The sequence below is a fragment of the Motacilla alba genome, chromosome 6 (genome assembly GCF_015832195.1).
Source record: "Motacilla alba alba isolate MOTALB_02 chromosome 6, Motacilla_alba_V1.0_pri, whole genome shotgun sequence".
NCBI lineage: Eukaryota > Metazoa > Chordata > Aves > Passeriformes > Motacillidae > Motacilla > Motacilla alba.
Window position 1 is genome coordinate 9,825,660 of NC_052021.1, and position 18,773 is coordinate 9,844,432.

The 18,773-nt window shown below is 46.8% G+C and overlaps 2 protein-coding genes across 2 annotated transcripts in view; both read right to left on the bottom strand.

Annotated features, from left to right (window-relative positions):
- Positions 1 to 13,071, bottom strand: part of CHAT (choline O-acetyltransferase) — a 39,185-nt gene extending 26,114 nt beyond the window's left edge. The window contains exons 1-4 of the mRNA XM_038141337.1: positions 12,938 to 13,071; positions 9,888 to 10,032; positions 2,355 to 2,546; positions 347 to 465 (exon numbers count right to left, since the gene is read on the bottom strand). Coding sequence (XP_037997265.1) covers positions 347 to 465; positions 2,355 to 2,546; positions 9,888 to 9,950 — 374 coding nt within the window. The 5' untranslated portion in view covers positions 9,951 to 10,032; positions 12,938 to 13,071. The remainder of the gene's footprint in view (positions 1 to 346; positions 466 to 2,354; positions 2,547 to 9,887; positions 10,033 to 12,937) is intronic.
- Positions 13,072 to 14,463: 1,392 nt separating this feature from the next.
- Positions 14,464 to 16,875, bottom strand: SLC18A3 (solute carrier family 18 member A3). Its single transcript, XM_038140720.1, has one exon. The coding sequence runs from the start codon at positions 16,717 to 16,719 to the stop codon at positions 15,133 to 15,135; it is 1,587 nt and encodes a 528-aa protein (XP_037996648.1). The 5' UTR covers positions 16,720 to 16,875; the 3' UTR covers positions 14,464 to 15,132.
- Positions 16,876 to 18,773: the final 1,898 nt, after the last annotated feature.

The window sequence follows — 18,773 nt, forward strand, 5'->3', positions numbered from 1 at the left end:
ATGTTAAAGATTATTTCCCTTGAATCTGTGTGTCATAAATGAGTATTTATTTTTTTCATCACAAAGTCATTTACTTGAATCACGTACAGTAAAAAGCTTTGTAAATATTCCTTAAAAATATAAAAATCCCTTGGCGATTTTTTCATGCAATTAATGTAATAGTAATGACATCTTTCTTTCTGAATATCAGTATGAGTTACCCCAGAAACATTGCCCTCAGTCAGCAGGCCTCGGAGGAAATCACTTTAATGGCTACAGCCCTTATTTTTTAATGAAAGGTGATTGTCTTTTTGCAAAAGCCGTACATTTAAAATATCCTTTATTTAGCAAAGTCGTAATACATTACCTCAGCTGGTCATTTATGTCCTTGAAATACTGACGAGCAAAGACAATTGCGGGGCTGGAATTGACCGGAAGAGCCAGGCGGTTGTTGAGGTACATGTCATCCAGCCAGTAGTTAAACACCTGAGGGAAGGGGACACAACGTCTTAAAGATGCCAACAGTACACAGAAAAGCAGTCTGGGGGTGAGGGGACACTGCCTGGTGCTCCTGGTGTCAGCCATGGGCTCTGATTAATGGAGCTGCTGAGCATTTCCAGTCGGGGCTCTGTGACCTCAGCTCAGCACAAGTCAGCCGCAATTCCATAATCCTATTTCTCAATCAATGGCAATTTACAGTGTGTTGCATTAAAGACTACACAAGCTCCAGATTGTGGTGCTTTGGGTATTTTGTTGTTTGCTTCTCTCTACAACCAGAAAATGTTTGAATACAACATGTTAACTCTTGCATAGCAATTAGAATATATTTAAGAGAGGGCCAGGGTTTTACTACTGATGCCTTTTCTCAGGGGGCTTCAAATATTTGTGAATGATGCCAAGATGGTCCATTGCTAGCCATCAGATATTGTCCTGTAGCAAGACAGAACAGGAGAAGAATTTCCCAAGCCTAATGGTTCAGTCCTGCAGAGAGTGGCACGTGGATAGGGCCACTGGAGAATTCCCTTTGTGTCCACTGACACAAATGCAGATTGCTGATTCTTGACCCAGACAGACACACATTAAATTTCTAACCATTTTTATTGAAAACACAGATGAACGCTAACTGCATTCCTTTATGTCTGAGCAGAGACTGAAGAATCATTATTTGGAAAATGGAGGCTTTCATAAAATGATCAAATGGCCTTTCTGAGAGGGCAGGCTTTGCATATGGTAACTATAAACAACAATGAAATTATGCAAAAATAATTACAAATGCATGCATCAGTTGAAAAAGTTTTCCTCCGAGATATTTCATTGCTGTTAGAACAGATGCTTCCCCCACAGTCTCTGGAGTCTTCAGGGGAACATGCTAGAGATATACTCCTGGCAAGTTAAATTCCAAATAAAACCATTTCTAATTTACCTTAAGAATCAGGTATTTATTTTAATAGCCAGTATTTAAAACTGTCACAATTTCAGAAAATGCTTATGCATCCTTCCTCTGTAATTTTCATGCTATAAGTGTTCAAATGAGCAGTTGTCTTCTGCAATATTATTTCTTATCAGGAAGACTTTTTAAATGCTGTTTAGTTTAGCCACCATGAAGTTCTGTGATCACAATAGGAAAATAAGATTGGGCAGCATTTTGTTCAAAAATTAGGCACTGCTTTTAAAATGAAAGCACTGACAGCACTGTAGCCTTTTCTCCCTGACTGTAGCAGCAATTCGATGGAGTTTTTTGTGTGTCACACAAAAGGGAGACCCACAATTCACTGACATCAGTAACAAGCCTGCAGGGTTTCACTGAATCCATAGAATCATCTTCCTTGTTGGAATGGAAGGACTTCAATAAAACTCTAATTTTCAACTGCCATATTCTAACATGGTTAATGAGGGCAGTAGATTTCCAACTTTGTGGAATGATGAAATCTACTTTAGCTGTGGCTTACCTAATTTGCCTGCCTTGGGGAGCAGAAAGCTGAACTTTTGTAAAGGCAAAGGTCTCAGCATGGTCTGTGTGACAGATGTACCTGAATATACATGCATGTGCATATTTGGCAAAGTAACTACATTGGTATAGCATGACAATGAATGGCAAATAATAGTTCCGTTTTAAAAGACTAATTCCTATAATGAAGTATTCCATTCCAGAATAATTGGAGTGGATGAGAGCTTTGTGTAGATGGCTGTGGCATGAATTTGGACATAATTTAAAAAATCTAGCCCATTACATCTGAAATATTCCTTTGTCAGAATGACCCCTGTTTGCATTGACCTGCTGAAAGAAAACAGGGATTGCATAGAGAACATCAGAAAGAACTTAATTATAAGTATCATCAAACACAGCGATTATTTTTTCTACTGCATTTGCTTACCCAGTTTATTGTCTTTTCACTTCTTTCCTCAAGCATTTGCTGCAAGGATTCCCCCAGGCCTCCTGCAATTCCAAATTTCTCCACGATGGCCTTGGTCTTTTTAAATTGTTCCTCTGGCACCAAGTGCTTCATGCACTGTAGGTACATATGTAAGGTCTGTTGCAGAGGTGGAACTGGAAGTTTTGGCATTTCCTAGTCATTAAAAGAAATATATATTGGTGAGTAATTTTACTTGTTTTCAATCTGTCCTCTTTTGTTTTCTTTTTTTTTTTCTTTTGTTGCCGATTAATCTGTTACATCCCTTTTAAAATGAATTTATTCTGTTTTAGCAGTTGAGAGGCCTGATTACTACAAACGTACTGTTTGTAGATTATCAAGGACACTGTTCCTTGGTAAAAATTCTAGAAATCCTTGGACGAAGAGGTATGATGCCAGCAAATACCCTGAGCCAAGATCTAGGAAGTCTGCAAATGCATTACAAAATAATAAAATAATACACTAATGTATTTCATTAGTAAAGAAGTTGTGATTAGCTTTTGGTTAGTAAAACCATGGGTTAATACTTGTCTGGTTGGTAATATGAATGGTTATACAATGACAGAAGTAGAAAACATGCAGGTCTACCTGTTTATTAGTACTGGTTACGTACAGTCCTCAATAAGCTTGTACTTTACCCTGCCAAACCTCTGCTGTCAGTCAGTCTGGAACCCCCCTGGAAGGCTTGATAAAATGTTTCTGGTTATACTTTATCCTTACCCTGTTTGGAGCAAGAGTATCTGGGAAGAAAAGTGTTCCATGCTGTCCATGCAATTAAGTTTCCTTTGTTTTTAAATGTTTTAAAAGAATTAACCAAGTGAAGTGTAATTAGTAATTTAAAAGCCAGAGCAATTATTGCGACACACAAGACTTTGGACCTGGTTAGGATAAGAGATTTGATCATCAGGATGCCTTGGCAAGAACAAACAGAACTTTGAGGATTAAATCAAGACTAACTGAAGATTAAATCAAGACTTAACGGAAAAAGAAAATCACATAAAGACTTCTGCAAGTAAGATGTTGTAAAATGTATAAGTTTGTTTATGTGATGATTAACCCAATCATTGTAGCAAAAAATTACTAGCCTTCCTAGAATAGTATATAAGCATATGCAGTCCACAATCAATTTGGATTCTGACCAGCTCTCAGCCTCCCTGTTTCTCCCTCCATTGCCAATAACTGGTGCTCTGCATGAGGAGAAGGAACAGGCTATCTGGCTGCAATCGGCGAGCCCCTGGAACTGATCGTGATGGTGAGAGAACAGTGTTTGGGCCCACCATCACCTGTCTGCTGCGACTGACAGCTGAGCCAGGGGAACTAAACTATGGGACAGAACATGTCCAATGAGAGAGACGTCTATGAAACCATGCTCGCCCTTCTGGGCAGGCACGGCTCCCCCATCCTAAAGCGTGACCTTAAGTCACTTTTACAGTGGGTGTCAAGCATGCTCCCCAGTGCCATCCCTTCTATTGTATTTACCCTCTGCTTCTGGGACAAGGTCAGTGTAAAACTCAATGACCTGGCTACACTGCCTGCCACGAGCCAGAGCTCTGAATGCTTCCTGCTTGGAGGGCGGTCATGGATGCGATTATAAAGGAGGGAGGGAGCGAGGCAGCCTGCGAGGCTACAGCCTGTGAGGCTACTGCTGAGATGGTCCTGGCATCTGTGCCAGATCGAAACCTACCCAGGTCCCACTCCCCATCTCCCATCCAGCACGCCATCCCCGGCAAGCGCCAGGGATAGAGCCCAGTCACCACCTCCAGTCCCACTGCTACACCACCAGTGATCCTAGAGCTGCTGGACGCTCATTGCTTATATGGCAGACACTGACTCTAGCAGTGGAGGGGAGCTGGACCCTTTTGACCCCGGCCTGAAAAAGATCTGGACTTATTCCCTTCAGATATACATAAAATTGGTTATTTTAAAGAAATGAATGAAAGATGAAAGATGATGAAAGAAAGCCCTTAAGGACAGAGACTTTGATACTGCTGCAGAAATCTTTTTGGCCTCTGTGCAACTCGGCCCAAGGAGGGGGGGATCCACGATGGGAGCCCCTGGATCACCTGGAAATTAAGGAACTGCACCATAATGCAGCAGAATATGGACTGGGGTCCCCTTACTTTAGTAATTTATTAAGAGCAACTTTTAATACTGACCTCATGACTCCTCATGATGTTAAGTTTTTGGCAAATCTTTTGCTCACACCGACACAATATCAATATTTATGGCGCAACGGAAAAAAGGACTGGAGAATTTAATTACAGTCTATGCAGGGCATGTAAACCAAGACCTGGCTGCCTTAACGATTGGCCACCTTGTGGGGTTGGGGGGGGGACATGCCAATCCTAATGGCCAAGCTACCTTCCAAGAGAAGCCCTAGAGGGTATCACAGATGCAGCTCATTTGGCATTTCTTAAGATTCCTGATGCAAAAACCCCTCAACAGTCCTTCATAAATATCAAACAAGGTCCACAAGAGCCCTAGATGCAGTTTGTGGACAGATTAAAACAAACACTGGAGAAACAAATCAATAACTATCAAGCAAGAGAAGCTATACTCCTCAAATTGGCCATAGAAAATGCCAATGAGGATTGTAGTTGCCTTTTGAAATCTTTGCCTTCTGAACCTGAGCCCACTTTACTCCAAATGATACAAGCATGCAACCACTTGGGAACACTACAACAACACTACAGCAATCACCAATCAAGTCACGGGGCAAGGCATAGTGGACGATTTTGCTGCCCTGAAATTAATCACCGGAAAGCAGCTGGTTTGTTTTGGCTGTGGGAAATCTGGACACATTAAAAGACGCTGCCAAAAAGCATAGAAACCCAAAGCCCTCGGTATATGCCCTTGCTGTTGGAAAGGCTCTCACTTCACTAGTCTATGCTGCTCTAAGTTTCACCGGAATGGACAGCCTTTACAGGGAAACTCGTCTTGTAGTGCGGAGCAGCACTGCGCGACGACACAAATCCCACAGCTGATGCAGCAACCAGGAGCAATGGCCAACTTCCAACCAGCCCTGCCCGCTGGACAAGTGTCACTGACCTACGTGCAGCCACCCCAGGCAGCACAGGACTGGACATATCTAACAATATCACAGGAACATTACTCGATTCATCTGTTCATCTCCTTCCCACAGGAGTTTTCGGACCACTGGGACAGCATATGCATGCTTTGATCATAGGCAGATCATCCACCTGGATAACAGGGTTGTTTGCTCTCCCTGGGGCTATTGACTCTGACTCGGTTGGGGAAATTAAGATTATGGCTTGGACCCCCCAGCAGCCCTGTGTGGTCCTGGCTGGGAGCCATATAGCCCAACTTGTACTTTTTCTGGCAGCACCCCTACCTGCACCCTCGATAGCTGAACAGAGGGGAGGGGGGGTTTGGCAGGGGTCCTGCAGATTTTTTGGACACAGCATATCACATCCCAGCGTCCCACATGCCAGAGCAAAGTGACTCCAAAAGGCAGGGACATAATTTTAACAGGACTCCTCGATGCTGGAGCAGCTGTGACTTATCTCAAAAAGGCAATGGCCCAGTGATTGGCCATTACAGTCTGTGCTTCAGGTGCTCTCGTGTGTGGGTGGGAATCTTCAAAGCTTGCAAAGCCAACACTTAGTGCACAGTACAGGGCCTGATGGGCAGATTGCCACAGTTAAACCTTTTGTGCTGTCTGTCCCCCTGGTTTTGCAGGGGAGGGATGTGTTGACACGGTAGGGAATTTTTATGCATTCAAATTTTGTACAGGAGTCATTGGGACCTTCAACACCCCCCCACAATCCCTGGCTGAAATGCCCCAGACGCTTTCAAGCATTAGAAAGAGCAAGCAAGCAATCAAAGGCGACACTTAATACAGACCTAAAGCCCTGAGGGACACCTCACCTTAGTCAAACCAGTTAATTCCCAGTTATTTGACTTTTTAACAAAGAATTGTTAATTTTTCAGGACAGCTATTTAGTATTATATAACTAAATTTTTTATTGCTTTAGCCTTTAATGTTTATATCCCATTACTTTTTTTTAAGCCAAACTTAAATCTATCATACAAAGCAATCTTCAAGAGCTGCTGCAGGGGGTGTGCGGCCCCCCCACCTGGCACCAGCCAGCCCGGTCTGACCTGCACAGCATGCTGAAGCTACAGCACATCAAAATACCAACTGATGCTACATCCCAACTCTGTTAACATTTACCTTCTAATTTTAGTAACTTGTGATTTGTGATTTTTAACAGGATTGTTACTAGAAAAATTCAAAGGCGTTAGTGTAAAAGTGGTGTCTTCCTACATATTAATAACACAGCAAAACTGCATAGTTCACTGAGAGTAATTAGATAAGTCATAAATTCAAGATTCTTTAGATCACATTGAAGACAAACTTTGAACTTTATTTATATAGTTATTTGAGACTTAACTAGAACTAGTATATAAAACTCCACTGTCAGCTTTATTAAGTGCTTCTTTTTACTCCATAGTTTCAACAAGGTAGTTTTATTGTAAATTTTTCAGAACAGATGTTATTTACCTTGATGTTTAACTGTTATATGATATATTTTCAGTAATTTTTATAATAATAGACTTTAAATAAGTTAATTCTTGTTAAGATTAGTTTTTGTTCAGTCTCAGTCATGTTAACTTTAAGTTCTTTTAAGTACATTCTTGTTATATTTTACTGAAGTTAATCTTTAGTAAAGTTGATTTTAAATTTTGTTGAAGTATACCTGTTTAAATTGTAAGATATAATTCCTTTATTATACAAGTGAATAACATAAAGCCTAAATGAATTTTGTCAAAATTTGCTAATTTAAATGATGAGATACAATTATTTTGTTACAGAAATAAGAATAATTTTTGCTACTTTATTTTTATAAGTAGTACTGAAGAATGAGTAACAATTTCATATTATGACTGCTATCAATTGTGATCTGTTTAATGCTTTTTTTTGTTTTACTACTATTTAGCTAAAGATAAAATGACAAAGCCAGCTGATTTACAAACCTTCACATATTGTTGTATAGCTATTTATAACACATATTTTATTTTTCTAACTACTATTACTAATATATTAAAGAGACTCCTCCAGTTAAAGCCTGGACCCTGACCAAGTCCTAGCCTTAACTAGCAGAGAAATATACCAATAAACCCAAGTGTTTCTTACATCAAAACTATACTCAAGTCATTCTGACTTGCCAAATTTGGACCTATAAAATGGCTAAACCTCCTTTTGAAGTGAACTTGGAGGGCTTACTCTCCAAGCCCTCACTTTAAAAATGAAGCTTGCCAATTACTGCAGACTCTAAGTAATATACAATATTTAAGAAATCGATAATGCATTATTTTAAATGACCATTCTATTTTTCATGTGCTACTAGTTATATATATTATTTAATTTATTTTTTACTTAGTATAAGTTTATTGCTGTTATTGTTTTATGTTGCCTTCATGTTCATAATGAGAAACACACATGCTATTAAAAACAAAAAAATTAGGGGGGAAAATAGCTCCTCCAGAACTTCACACTAATATTTACACAAAGCATCTTTAAATCAAATCAAATTTGACGCCTTACCCTCCTGAAGCACCCTTGGAACCCCAAGAATTAGAGCCCCTGGATTCTGTGAAAATGGATTTTTGTCTTAATTTTAAATACATGGAAAAAATCAGTCTAAAATTTTTAAAATATTTCTCCCTATCACCCCGTATATAAGAATCAAACCTTTTGGTGCAATTACACTTCTTGCAGTCTTTCTAAATCCAGTAATGTCCCCCCTGCAGCTGCCATCAGGGAAGTTTTTAGTTTATAAAGATCAAGCCTGAGCCTTTAGTGGCTAAGGTTTTTAGCTAAAAGATTCCTTTTAAGATGGGTATGTATGTGATGGTTTTGATAGTAATTGTATTGTTCATGATACCTTGCTTGTTTCAATGTGTGCAGAGATTAATTAATAAGGCCATTAAAGGTGTGGTTTTGGTTGAAAAGAGAAGAGGGAGATATTGGGACACACAAGACAGATGATGGACATTGGACCTGGTTATCATAAGAGATTTGATCATCAGGATGCCTTGGCAAGAACAAGCTGAACTTCGAGGATTAAAGCAAGACTAGCTGAAGATTAAATCAACACCTACCGGGAAAGAAAAGTACATCAAGACTTCTGCAAGTAAGAGATGTTTTAAAATTTATAAGTTTGTTTATGTGATGATTAACCCAATCATGTACTAGCCATCCTAGAATAGTATATAAGCATATGTAGTCCACAATCAATTTGGATTCTGACCAGCTATCAGTCTCTCCGGCTCTCTCTCTCCATTGACAACAAGCAGTTATAGGGGAAGTGGGAAAACAAAGCAAGGAGGTAATTCATGAAGGACTGGGAAGCTGCAAAAGGCTGTGATGCTCTACTAAGTGTGGTTCCTCAGGGAGGGAGCTGTGTCACCCAGTTGAAAAATGGTCCTCTAATGCAGCTATGCTTGTCCATTAGTGATTAGTGTAGGCCATAAACTTTTGGAAGCTTTATTTTTCTAATTTGATTTTTGCCCATCTCCTAAAGTAGGCAATGTTCAGATTTTTTTTTTCTTTTGCTAGTTCTTACTGTAATGGATATTCATTTTAGTAGGATTGCAGTGTGATTTTGGGTGGAAGAAAGGATTAGCAGTTACCTGCCCCACCTGCTGCTCAGAGTTAGTCCAGTGCACGTAGGGAGGGAGGGTGTGGAGGAAGTGCTCTGAGCAGTAGGCAGGGACTGGGTTTCCTCTGAGCTCAAGTACCAGCTCTGCCTTTTGACATCCACAGAAAAGTCAAGTGCTGCATTATATTCCCTATCTAGAAACCAAAGATTTTAGATACTCATGGAAAGTGTTGTAAGATTACCTGTTATTAATGGAAATGCAAATCCAATTTAGCCTATAAGACACCCAGAAATAAAAGAATGGCAATTCTACAGTTTCAAGCTATGTTTAGTCAAGACATATTTCTTCTGTCATTGATTTCTCGGTCATTGGAAATGGATGTGCTAACTAGTATTTCTTTTTGATACCTGGCCTTGGCCCTATCTTTCTGGGTATGGTTCCTGAGCAGTTCATGACTCTACTTAGGAGAAAAACCCTTTCGGCTGACTATTGACAGGCATACACACCCAGCACCTTCTAACCCAGCCTGAAAATGAATCATATGTGATAGTTTGATAGTGCTGTACTAGCATGAATAATTTCATGCCATCTCTGACTTAGCAGTATAAAAGTATCTGTTGTATAATAATATTTAATTTACTGTAATTCTTCAGAGGATATTGGGAGAAAGAATTTATTTGGCTATGAGAAGCACTAGTGTTAGATCAAGGTTTCTGGCTATAAACTGTTGCAGGATTACTGGTGTTCCCTGAAATGAAGAAATTGGCTCAAGAACAGAGCTTGGGTTACAATTATGATATTAATTTACAGAATTAAAAGTTAAGTCTTCTTCTTTTTTTCCTTTTTGTTTTCCCAGAAATAGTTACTTACTCTTTCATCTTTACTGCATGTATCTTTCTCGTTCTTCTGCATGTTTTTTTCTAGGTCAGGCATTCCTGCATTTCTTTTGGTATCTTTCGTTGAGGACAGAAATTGAAGTCACCTGGGGGCACTTATGGAGCCTGATGCCTCAGTTCTGGAAATAGAAAAGATTTAAAGTCCTGTCAGTACCCATTATTTATAACCAAAATGTACAAGGGGAGTATTCCCTGCACAAACACACACAGAAGCTTCAGAATGCAAACCTGAAGAGAAATAGAAGTACAACATTCAAAGTAGCTAAACTGAGCCCTGTGGAGATTGCTTTGACATTCTGTTTGTCTCATTTTGCTATAAATTTATTTATTCAGAACTATCTGATGCTCATAAAAGGTCCCTTGTCAGCACGGTTTATTTTGTCACTGTAATTTACTTTGCAATTTATTGTGGCATAATCTGCGTGCTTTGTATTACTGTTACGTGTTAGCTGGAGAAAAGAGGGGACTTTTCTTTGAATGTACTTAGGTTGACACAGGTAATAGTAATGTTGCAGTTTTCTATATTAGGATCTTATATTTCCTCCCCTTACCATTTTATATGAAAGCACCACAGCCTTTAAATGTATTTTTCATGGCATTGCTCCATGGGTACAGTGAGGTGCTGTACTAGAAGATGTAAAAAGGAGCTTGATGGAGATGTGCCTTTTCCCCCTGCAGCCTAGAATTTTGCAGGGTACCAGTGCTTTGGGGCATAGCTCTGGGCTGGGGGACCCTATGAGCCTGCCTGTGAAGGCTGTGGGAGGACTGACAGGGGTTTGAGCCGTTTCATAGAGCAGTCTTTCAAATAGCATATACTTACCCAGGGAGATGGCTTAACCTGCTAGAAGTCACAAAAGTAATCTGTGACAGAGCAAATACTTCCACTCGTGTCTCTCTGGTACTGTGCTTATCCTGGTTTTCACTTCCAAAGATGTTTCTTCACTCCTTTCTGTGCAGGAATAAGCTGACATGCATATTTCTTCTGATATACTAGTGACCACACCAAGTGATTGTCCTTCAATTATGACAGTACATAAGTACAGCTAAAGCAAAGGGAATTTTTTTGTGTTCAGTCAGGTCTTGATGGATTAGAGATTTTTTTGTTTTCTTTTAATTACTTTGCACTGGGGGTATGCAAAATATAAAAGACAACGTGTTGACCATGTAGAAAATATTTTTTTCTGTAATCTTTGGATTTATTACATTCAGGGCACTGAAATTATTTCTACAACAGCTTTTAAGAATAATTTGGATTAAACTCTACAGTGCATGAAAGTGAGTTGAAGAGTTTTGTTTAACAATAGGCAGAGATGGCTGTGCATTATTCCTCTCCTGAGGAATTAGCTTGGCTTTTGCAGCCTTGCAGCTTCAGCATGGCTCTGCCAATGTGTATGTGGTCACTGACACCTTGTGTTGATCCTGTCCTGCACTGGCTGTCACTGGGGCCATGTGCTGTGGAATAGGTTGCATAAGGTTGAGAGATGTCCCTGGGGCCCTGCAATGAGCCACACAGCAAACTCGTGTTGGTCTGTCATCTGCTTACAATTTCAACCCAGGTGAGAGACAACGTCCCTCATGGAAAAGCCACATTAACTCACTGCACTGCTCCACTCTCCCTCGTGTGCTGCACAGGGCTCATCACTTAGCCATGCACTCTATTCCTAAAACACAGATTCAAATCACCTCAAATAATGCATGTCCTGTAACTCTTGGAAGACTGTTGGCTTGCCCAGTTGTTTATGGGCTGGCCTCAGCCCCCCACCTGCATTCAAATACAGAGCAGACATTTTGTCTTTAGAGCCCCTCAAACTGTAGTCCCTTAAAGGAAAAATCCTGCTGGTATTCTTTTTGCTGGGAATTTTGTTCTTTCTTTCCTTACGCTTTTTTGTCAAACTGCAATACGGTGTCACGCTGACTAAAAGTCTATATTGGCTCAGTGTCTCTGGGAAGTGCTACTACTAACAGCCCTGCATATCTGTAAAAACAGTGTGATAAAGAGTTTGGAGGTGGTAGCCTGAACTGTGCTTTTCTCTGTTGCAGGGATGAACGGAGGCTTTGTCTCTGGTTCAAGTGCTGACAGCTTAGCATCACACCCAATCCTGCATTTGCTTAATAAAGGACAAGAAACTGACACAGGAGAAAATCCTGCAGAAATTCAACATGACTTCAAAGTTGCTCACTAGAAAGCTGTGAGGTACATTTTCAAAGTTATTAGGCAAAAAAAGAAAAAAAATAATCCTAGCTGTTTTTATTTACATCTGGCTTAGCTGGAGGGCCAGGGTGAGCGGCTTAGCACAGTGGCTGCGAGTCACAGCAGGCTGGGGAGCTGGGTGGCCTTCCCCACAGCTCAAAGCAGCAACTCAAATCCATAACAAAAGGCACTGATCTCTCCGTTAGCAGATAGCAGAGCAGGACTAAAATAAGCCCATGTGTTTATACTTGAGTTCTCCTGACATGATGGACTAGGGAGGCGGCTTGCAGTATACGGTGTTGTTGGGGCAATACAGTCAGTCCCCATCCATTCATCCTCACTCTCAGTGTTATCAGGAGGATAAGCTTCAAAATTCTCAGGAACCTATGCCTGAAGTTAAGAGGAATAGGAATGTATGCGTTGTAAGGAGTACACGTGTGAAGCGCGCACTGCCGCGGCAGTAGACATTGCGAGCGGAGCCGGGAGCCGCCCTGTCGCCGGCCGTGAGCTCCCTGCGGGCCGTGGCAGCGCCGGACCCGTCGGGGAGCGCTCACGCTCCGCCGGAGGCTGCCGGCACGTCCCGAGACCTTCCCAAGCCTCAGCTCCGAAGGAGCTCTTTCCCTCCCGAACCGCCCGTCGCGGCGGGACGCTCGGGCGGCGGCAAAACGGGCGGTCCCGTGGGTGCCGCCTAACCCGCCGAGTTTGGCGAAGGGAGCTCGCTGGGCTCCGCTCCGGGGGACCCGCCGCTCCCGCTCTCCCCGGCCCCAGGCTCTCCCGCAGCCGCGCCGTCGGGGCAGCGGCAGCCGCGGGGCGCGCAGCCCGCCCGCCCGTACCTGCTCGTCGGGGAGCTCCGGAGCGGCCGCCGGGCGGACTCTGCGAGTCGCGGCGGCTCTGTCCAAGGTACCGCCGCCTCCTCCGCGGCCAGGTCCTCTCTGGGTGGGGGCGTGCGGAGGGCGGCTCGACTCCGCCGCCGCTGGCTCCTCCCCGCCCCGCCCGGCCCGGCCCGGCCCGGCCCGGCGCGGCCCCGCCGCCCCTCCCGCTGCGCGCAACAGGCGCTGCCGCCCGCGCTGCCGCCCGCCCGCTGCGCTCGAGCGGCTGCTGCGCCCAGGGCTGGCCGCGTCCCCAGAGGGCGGGCGCGGGCAGTCGGGCACAGCCGGGCTCGCCGGCGTTCTTACGGCCATCGGGGTCAGCCTCGGCAGTGACAAGGGCAGTCCCGAGGGGCTGCTGTACTCGCGGACCCGCGTTGCCGCAGGGGTTGTCGCCAGTGTCTAGAAGTGTCGCCGTGGGGCATCTTCGGCTCCTGAAAGCTCGGTGGCCGAACGGGCGGGCGGCGCTGCCGGCACGACGGCCGGGAGAGGTGGAAGCCGCGACGGGCGGCAGCGGTCCCGGGAGGGGCCCGGGTTCTGCAGGAGCTGCCGTGGGGCCGGCAGCAGCAGCGGCCCGGGGCGGCAGCGCGGGCGGCAGCCTGGGAGAGGCTCCGCTTTTGCCGCTTGCCACAAAGAAGCGGCTGCCGTTTAGGGAAGCGGGTCTCACCTCCCACCACGGTAGCCGCCGCTCTTTCGCCGAACCCCCGTGCCAAAGCGCCATCCCGCTGTCTTCATGAGTTTTGCGCCGCCTGAGCAGCGAGCGCCCCGGCGGGAGTTGCGGAGTCGCGCGTCCCGCGCAGCTCAGCGGAACCGACCGGCCGCTGCTCCGCGGCGCCCAGACCCCCAGGGACGGGTGCGAGCCCCTTAATAGGTGCTACGGCCGCTTGTAAATGTCTTTTCGTCCCTCTTGCGATTACAAATAATTAATTTTGTTTCCTATTGTGTTAATAATTAAAATAAACGATTTTATTTTATATTAAGAGAAATTTATAGGGCAAATTATGCAGTCTGGTTCCCTTGTGAATGGATCGAAGGTTTCCACTCTTTGCCAATGTTTGAATGAAGCATTTCACCCATCTTTTGTTTTTGTTTAATCCCTGTCGAGTCACTGAGGTGGGTGCCTTTTAATTCGGGCAGCATTTAGCGCTGAGAAAGGCACTTTCCAGTATTGTACCTCTAACTGCTGGTGACGTAATTTTTAAAATATTAGAAAATTGAAATTATTATTGTGGGGAATTAAAATTGAATTCACAAGAGAATTCAAGGAGCTGTTTTTAAGCAAGCAGTAGAACGGTTGCAGTGCGATGTTGTTTGCTCAGACCCGTTATGTTGTGAAGAATGAATGAGAACATTTTGTACTGGGGTTTTCTCCTGTGCCATTTTGGTAGCTAGTGAGAATTATGCTCTGAGAAATTGTTACTTTAGGGGTTACACTGAGCACAACCAGCTCCCTCCCTCAAGGAACCCTCAAAAACAAAACAAAAGACAATCGATCCCCTTCAATTCTGTTTATTCAGATCATATTGTTCTTGTAACTTGGACTTCAACATAATACAGCATATTGCACTTACCGGAGAGCAGCACAAGAGAGAAAAAGAAAGGTACAATACTTCAGTTTATTCCCAGGGAAGAATGAAATGAGTCAGCTGTTGCTTTTCTTAAATATAGGAAACCAACTGAAAGTCTGAGTATATGTACACAAGATTTACTAAGTCCCTGAATACACTATTTGAAATTTTACACATACTTTTTTTGCTTTTCTTGTAATTTTTACAGAGATATACAGTATGTCACACACATTTTCAGTTTGAGAACACTCTGCACAATTATATCCCAGCTACAAAGCTGTTGGGTTTTTTGTTTGCTTTTTTGGTGGTTATTTTTTTTTTTTGAAAGATCCCCTCAGATTTCTACTAATGATTACTCCAATAATTTTTTTCAGTCTTGTCTCCCATTTCCTACCCCCTCCACTTTGCTGGAATGCTGAGAGAAATACTGATTAAAAGTAAGTCTAGAAGAAAGCCATTACATAATGACAAAGGTTAAACTGTAGATATTGCACGTCAGTACAGAAACATAATGCAGTAACATTTTCCTCCCCCCGCTTTGCCTCTGTCCCACATGTCTCTCCTTGCTCCTGGGTCTGGGCCACATGGGGTAACCTAACTGTACTCATAGTCAGATGAGTCCTCCTCAGACACCCCTTTCAGGTCTCTGTGGTAAGAGCCCATGCCATTCTCATCCATCTCGCCCGCTGGCTGGAGGTTTTTGCCCATGCCTTTGCGTTCCTCCATTTTGATGGTGTCATAGAGTCCCTTAGGTCCTTCTTCAAGGAGGATGTTCCTCTCTGAGTGAGAGGGTTTCATTTGGCAGACATTTTTGAGAAAGAGCAGGACGGGGGCATAAAGAACGTTGGCAAGCCCCATGCCCAGGTTGAGCTGCGCAAAGCCCATGGTGTGCACAATCTGGCCGGCCACGATGGGCCCCAGGGCATATGCCACACAGTAGGAGATGTCTGCGATGGCATAGACGCTGCCATAGACAGAGACGTGTCGCACGTCCACCAGGAAAGCCAGGGTGGGCAGCAGGGCCGTGTCCACCAGGGCGATGCCAAAGCAGATGCCACAGAGGGGAATGATGACCTGCCCGAAATTCCTGCAGGCGGGCACCAAGCAGGAGCTGGCACCGATGATGGCCATGCCCAGGGCCCCGTAGAACCACTGCAGGTGTGGGTACGCCGCAGCCAGTTGGACGGTGACGTAGACACCCAGCACGTGGGGGAAGAAGGCGGGCAGCCAGGTGAGGCCCACCTCCCACTCGCTGGCCCCCATGGAATCCTTCATCCAGTTGGCGATGGTGGGCTCTAGGAAGGCCAGGGGGATGTTGCAGGTGGCCAGGGCCCCTGCCACCACGGCAATGTAGGGGTCAATCATGAGGCGGTGTATGGGGGTGCCCACAGGCATGTTGGCCCGTGCCCCGGTGCCACCGGGCGGCGCCAGGACCAGCAGCAGCAGCCCGTCGAGGAGGCAGACGCAGGCCAGCACCAGGAAGGGCACCCGCTTGCCCGCGAACTCGTAGAGGACGCCGCCGAACGGGGGGGCGGCCAGGCTGCCGAAGGAGATGCAGGCCAGCGCCGTGCCCAGGGCGCGGCTCCGCGCCGGCTCCTCGGCGTAGCGGTCAGCGATGAGGGCGATGCCGGCGGTGTCTGCAAAGGCAGAGCCCAGCCCCTGCAGGCTGCGCGCCGCGAACAGCGTCGCGTAGTTCTCGGCGAAGGCGAAGGTGGCGGTGGAGAGGAACAGGACGGCCAGCCCGGCCAGCAGCGGCGCCTCGTAGCCCACGCGGTCGATGAGGGTGCCGCTGAGGGGGTTCACCAGCAGCTGCAGCATGGCTTTAGAGGCGAACAGCACCCCGATCTGCACGTCCTCGTTGCTCCCCGAGGCCGGCGGGTACCGCGCAGGCAGAAGGCTCCGGTTGCCGCCGCCGCTCCCGTTGCCCCCCGCGGGCGCGGACGGGCCGGCGGTGCCCCCGCCGCCGCGCATGGCCGCGATGTAGTCGGGGATGATGGGCACGATGACCATGTAGAGCATGTTGTCCAGCAGCAGCGCCACGCACACCACCATCAGCAGCAGCCGCCGCTGCCGCCGTGCCTCCCCCATGGCGGTGCCCAGCCGCCGCCGCCGCTCGCCCACCGCCTCCGAGAGCCGCTCCACGGCGGCCCGCGCCCGGCCCGCGCCCCCCGCCTCCGACATCGCCCTCAGCGCCGCCGCCGCCCCGCCGCCCGCATGGGGCACGGCGGGGGCGGCCCCGCCGCCTCGGCCGCCCGAGCCGCCGCCGCTCACCTCCGGGCGGCTGCCGTCAGCCCGCGCCGCCGCTGCGAGGCGGCTCCGAGGGGCCGATCCTCCATCACCACACTAATAAGCGCCGCGCACGGAAACCCCACCCGCCCCCGCCACCGCGCCGGCCCCGCCGCTCGCCCGCCCGCACTCCGCGCCCCGCCCCGCCCCGCCCGCTGCACCGCGCCGGGGACGGCTGCCCTGCCCGCCGCGGTAAGGGGGCTGCGGGGCGGGGGTGCCGCCGGGGCTCTCCGCCCCGGGGGTGTGCCTGGGGAGGTGGTGGGGATGCGGCACCGCCCCCGAGGAGGGGGCCCGACGGCGCGGCTGGCCCAGGACGCCCGGGCATCGCTGGTAGCGAGCCCGGCTCCCCGGCAGCCTCCCGGAGCTCTCCGTTGCTTCCCCCTGGGCCGGGGCGACGTGCGCCCGCCGGTGCTGCGGGAAGCGGTCCCGTGTCCTCTCAGCCCTGCGTCGCCGCTGCCTCAGCGGCGCCCGGCTCGCCTGCGGAGGTCGGCGATTCCGGGCTCTGCCGCTGTGCTGCCGCCGTCTAACCCGAGCGCTGCTCGGGGCATCTCCTCAACACGCGGCGCAGGTCCGCCCTCGACGGCGTAGCTGGCCAGGGCAGGGTGTAGGGGCGCCCGGGGAGACTTGGGCTAATCGGGAACGGATCTGGCCGGGCTGGGCTGAACCCCCCCACCTCAGGGTGGGCGTGAGACCACGGAAGCTTCATTGGAAATCAGAGAGCAATACAATAACTGTCTTGCTGCGTGCGAGCGTGTTTCTGACACTCAGACAAACGCCAGGGAAATAATCCCCAAGTGCGGTTGTGTTACACACTGCCCGTATTTTGTCGGGCCAGTGCGGCAGCTGGAAGAGCTGCGGAGCAAGGGGCCTCACCCGGTGCAGAAGCTTTGGTATTGAGAAGTACTCTTTAGCACAAAGCAGCATATCTGTACTTCTGTAGCAGAAATGACGTGTGGGCTGAAACAAGGAGGATCTCTGCAGAAGGCTGTATGAACTAATGCCATCTCTCAGCCGAGCAGTTCCTGACTGGATGTGGAGTTTGGGCAACTTCATTTGCTTGCGTAGCTGGGCTTCCACAGCTGAACGGGAGATGATTTATCTGTCAGTTGCTGTATCTTGCTCTGTTGCGGGAAAACATTCTAGATGGCCAGAAACACTTTAAGATGGATGGAGTAGCATACAGATCCAGTTGTGCTTATACAGAAGCAAAACCTTAGAGAATATTTAAAATAACAATGGTTCTAGACATCCATATTGTCATTGTTACTGTTATTCATTTACTATATCCACTATAAAACTGCAGAAATGCACCACTGACAATCGGGACAAAACTCTTGACCTGGGACTCTAAATAAACTATTATCCTACATGCTTCAAAAGCTAATTTCAGGGTGTAGAAGGAAAGTGTCTGAAGGAATAGAAAAGTTTAACTGGAAGGGTACTGAGCTAAAAGCCAAGGCTGCTGCACTTGGCTGCACGGAGTCAAGGTACTTGTCACCTGTGAGACTGATTTAGCTGGGCAAAAATCAAACTAAACACTACAAAGTGCATCAAACAGACTCTGGGGTAGCTTCTTGAGAACATGTTTCTGCACGGGACTGGGAGCATGGGAGGGGCAGCTACCCAGATGATGAGGAAATGGCTGAAGGATGCACCTCCTGTTTGGGATGGATATCACGTTGCAGTAGGCGGTAATGGGTTGGGGGCAGATGTGACTTTGGATCGTTGCTGTGCTGTAGTCAGGAGTATTGGAATCTTGGCTCTCACTTGATGAGGCACTTTATTTGATTAAAGTTTCCCTTTTAATCAGAGATATGGTCATTTCCCGTCTCTAAAATGGAATCTGGCTCTGGAGGTCATGTCTGGATAATAAAAGAACTGGTTCTCTTGTCTCATGGGAGTTGATATCGAATTTATTACCATCAAGAGAAAGCAGAATTATACTTGTA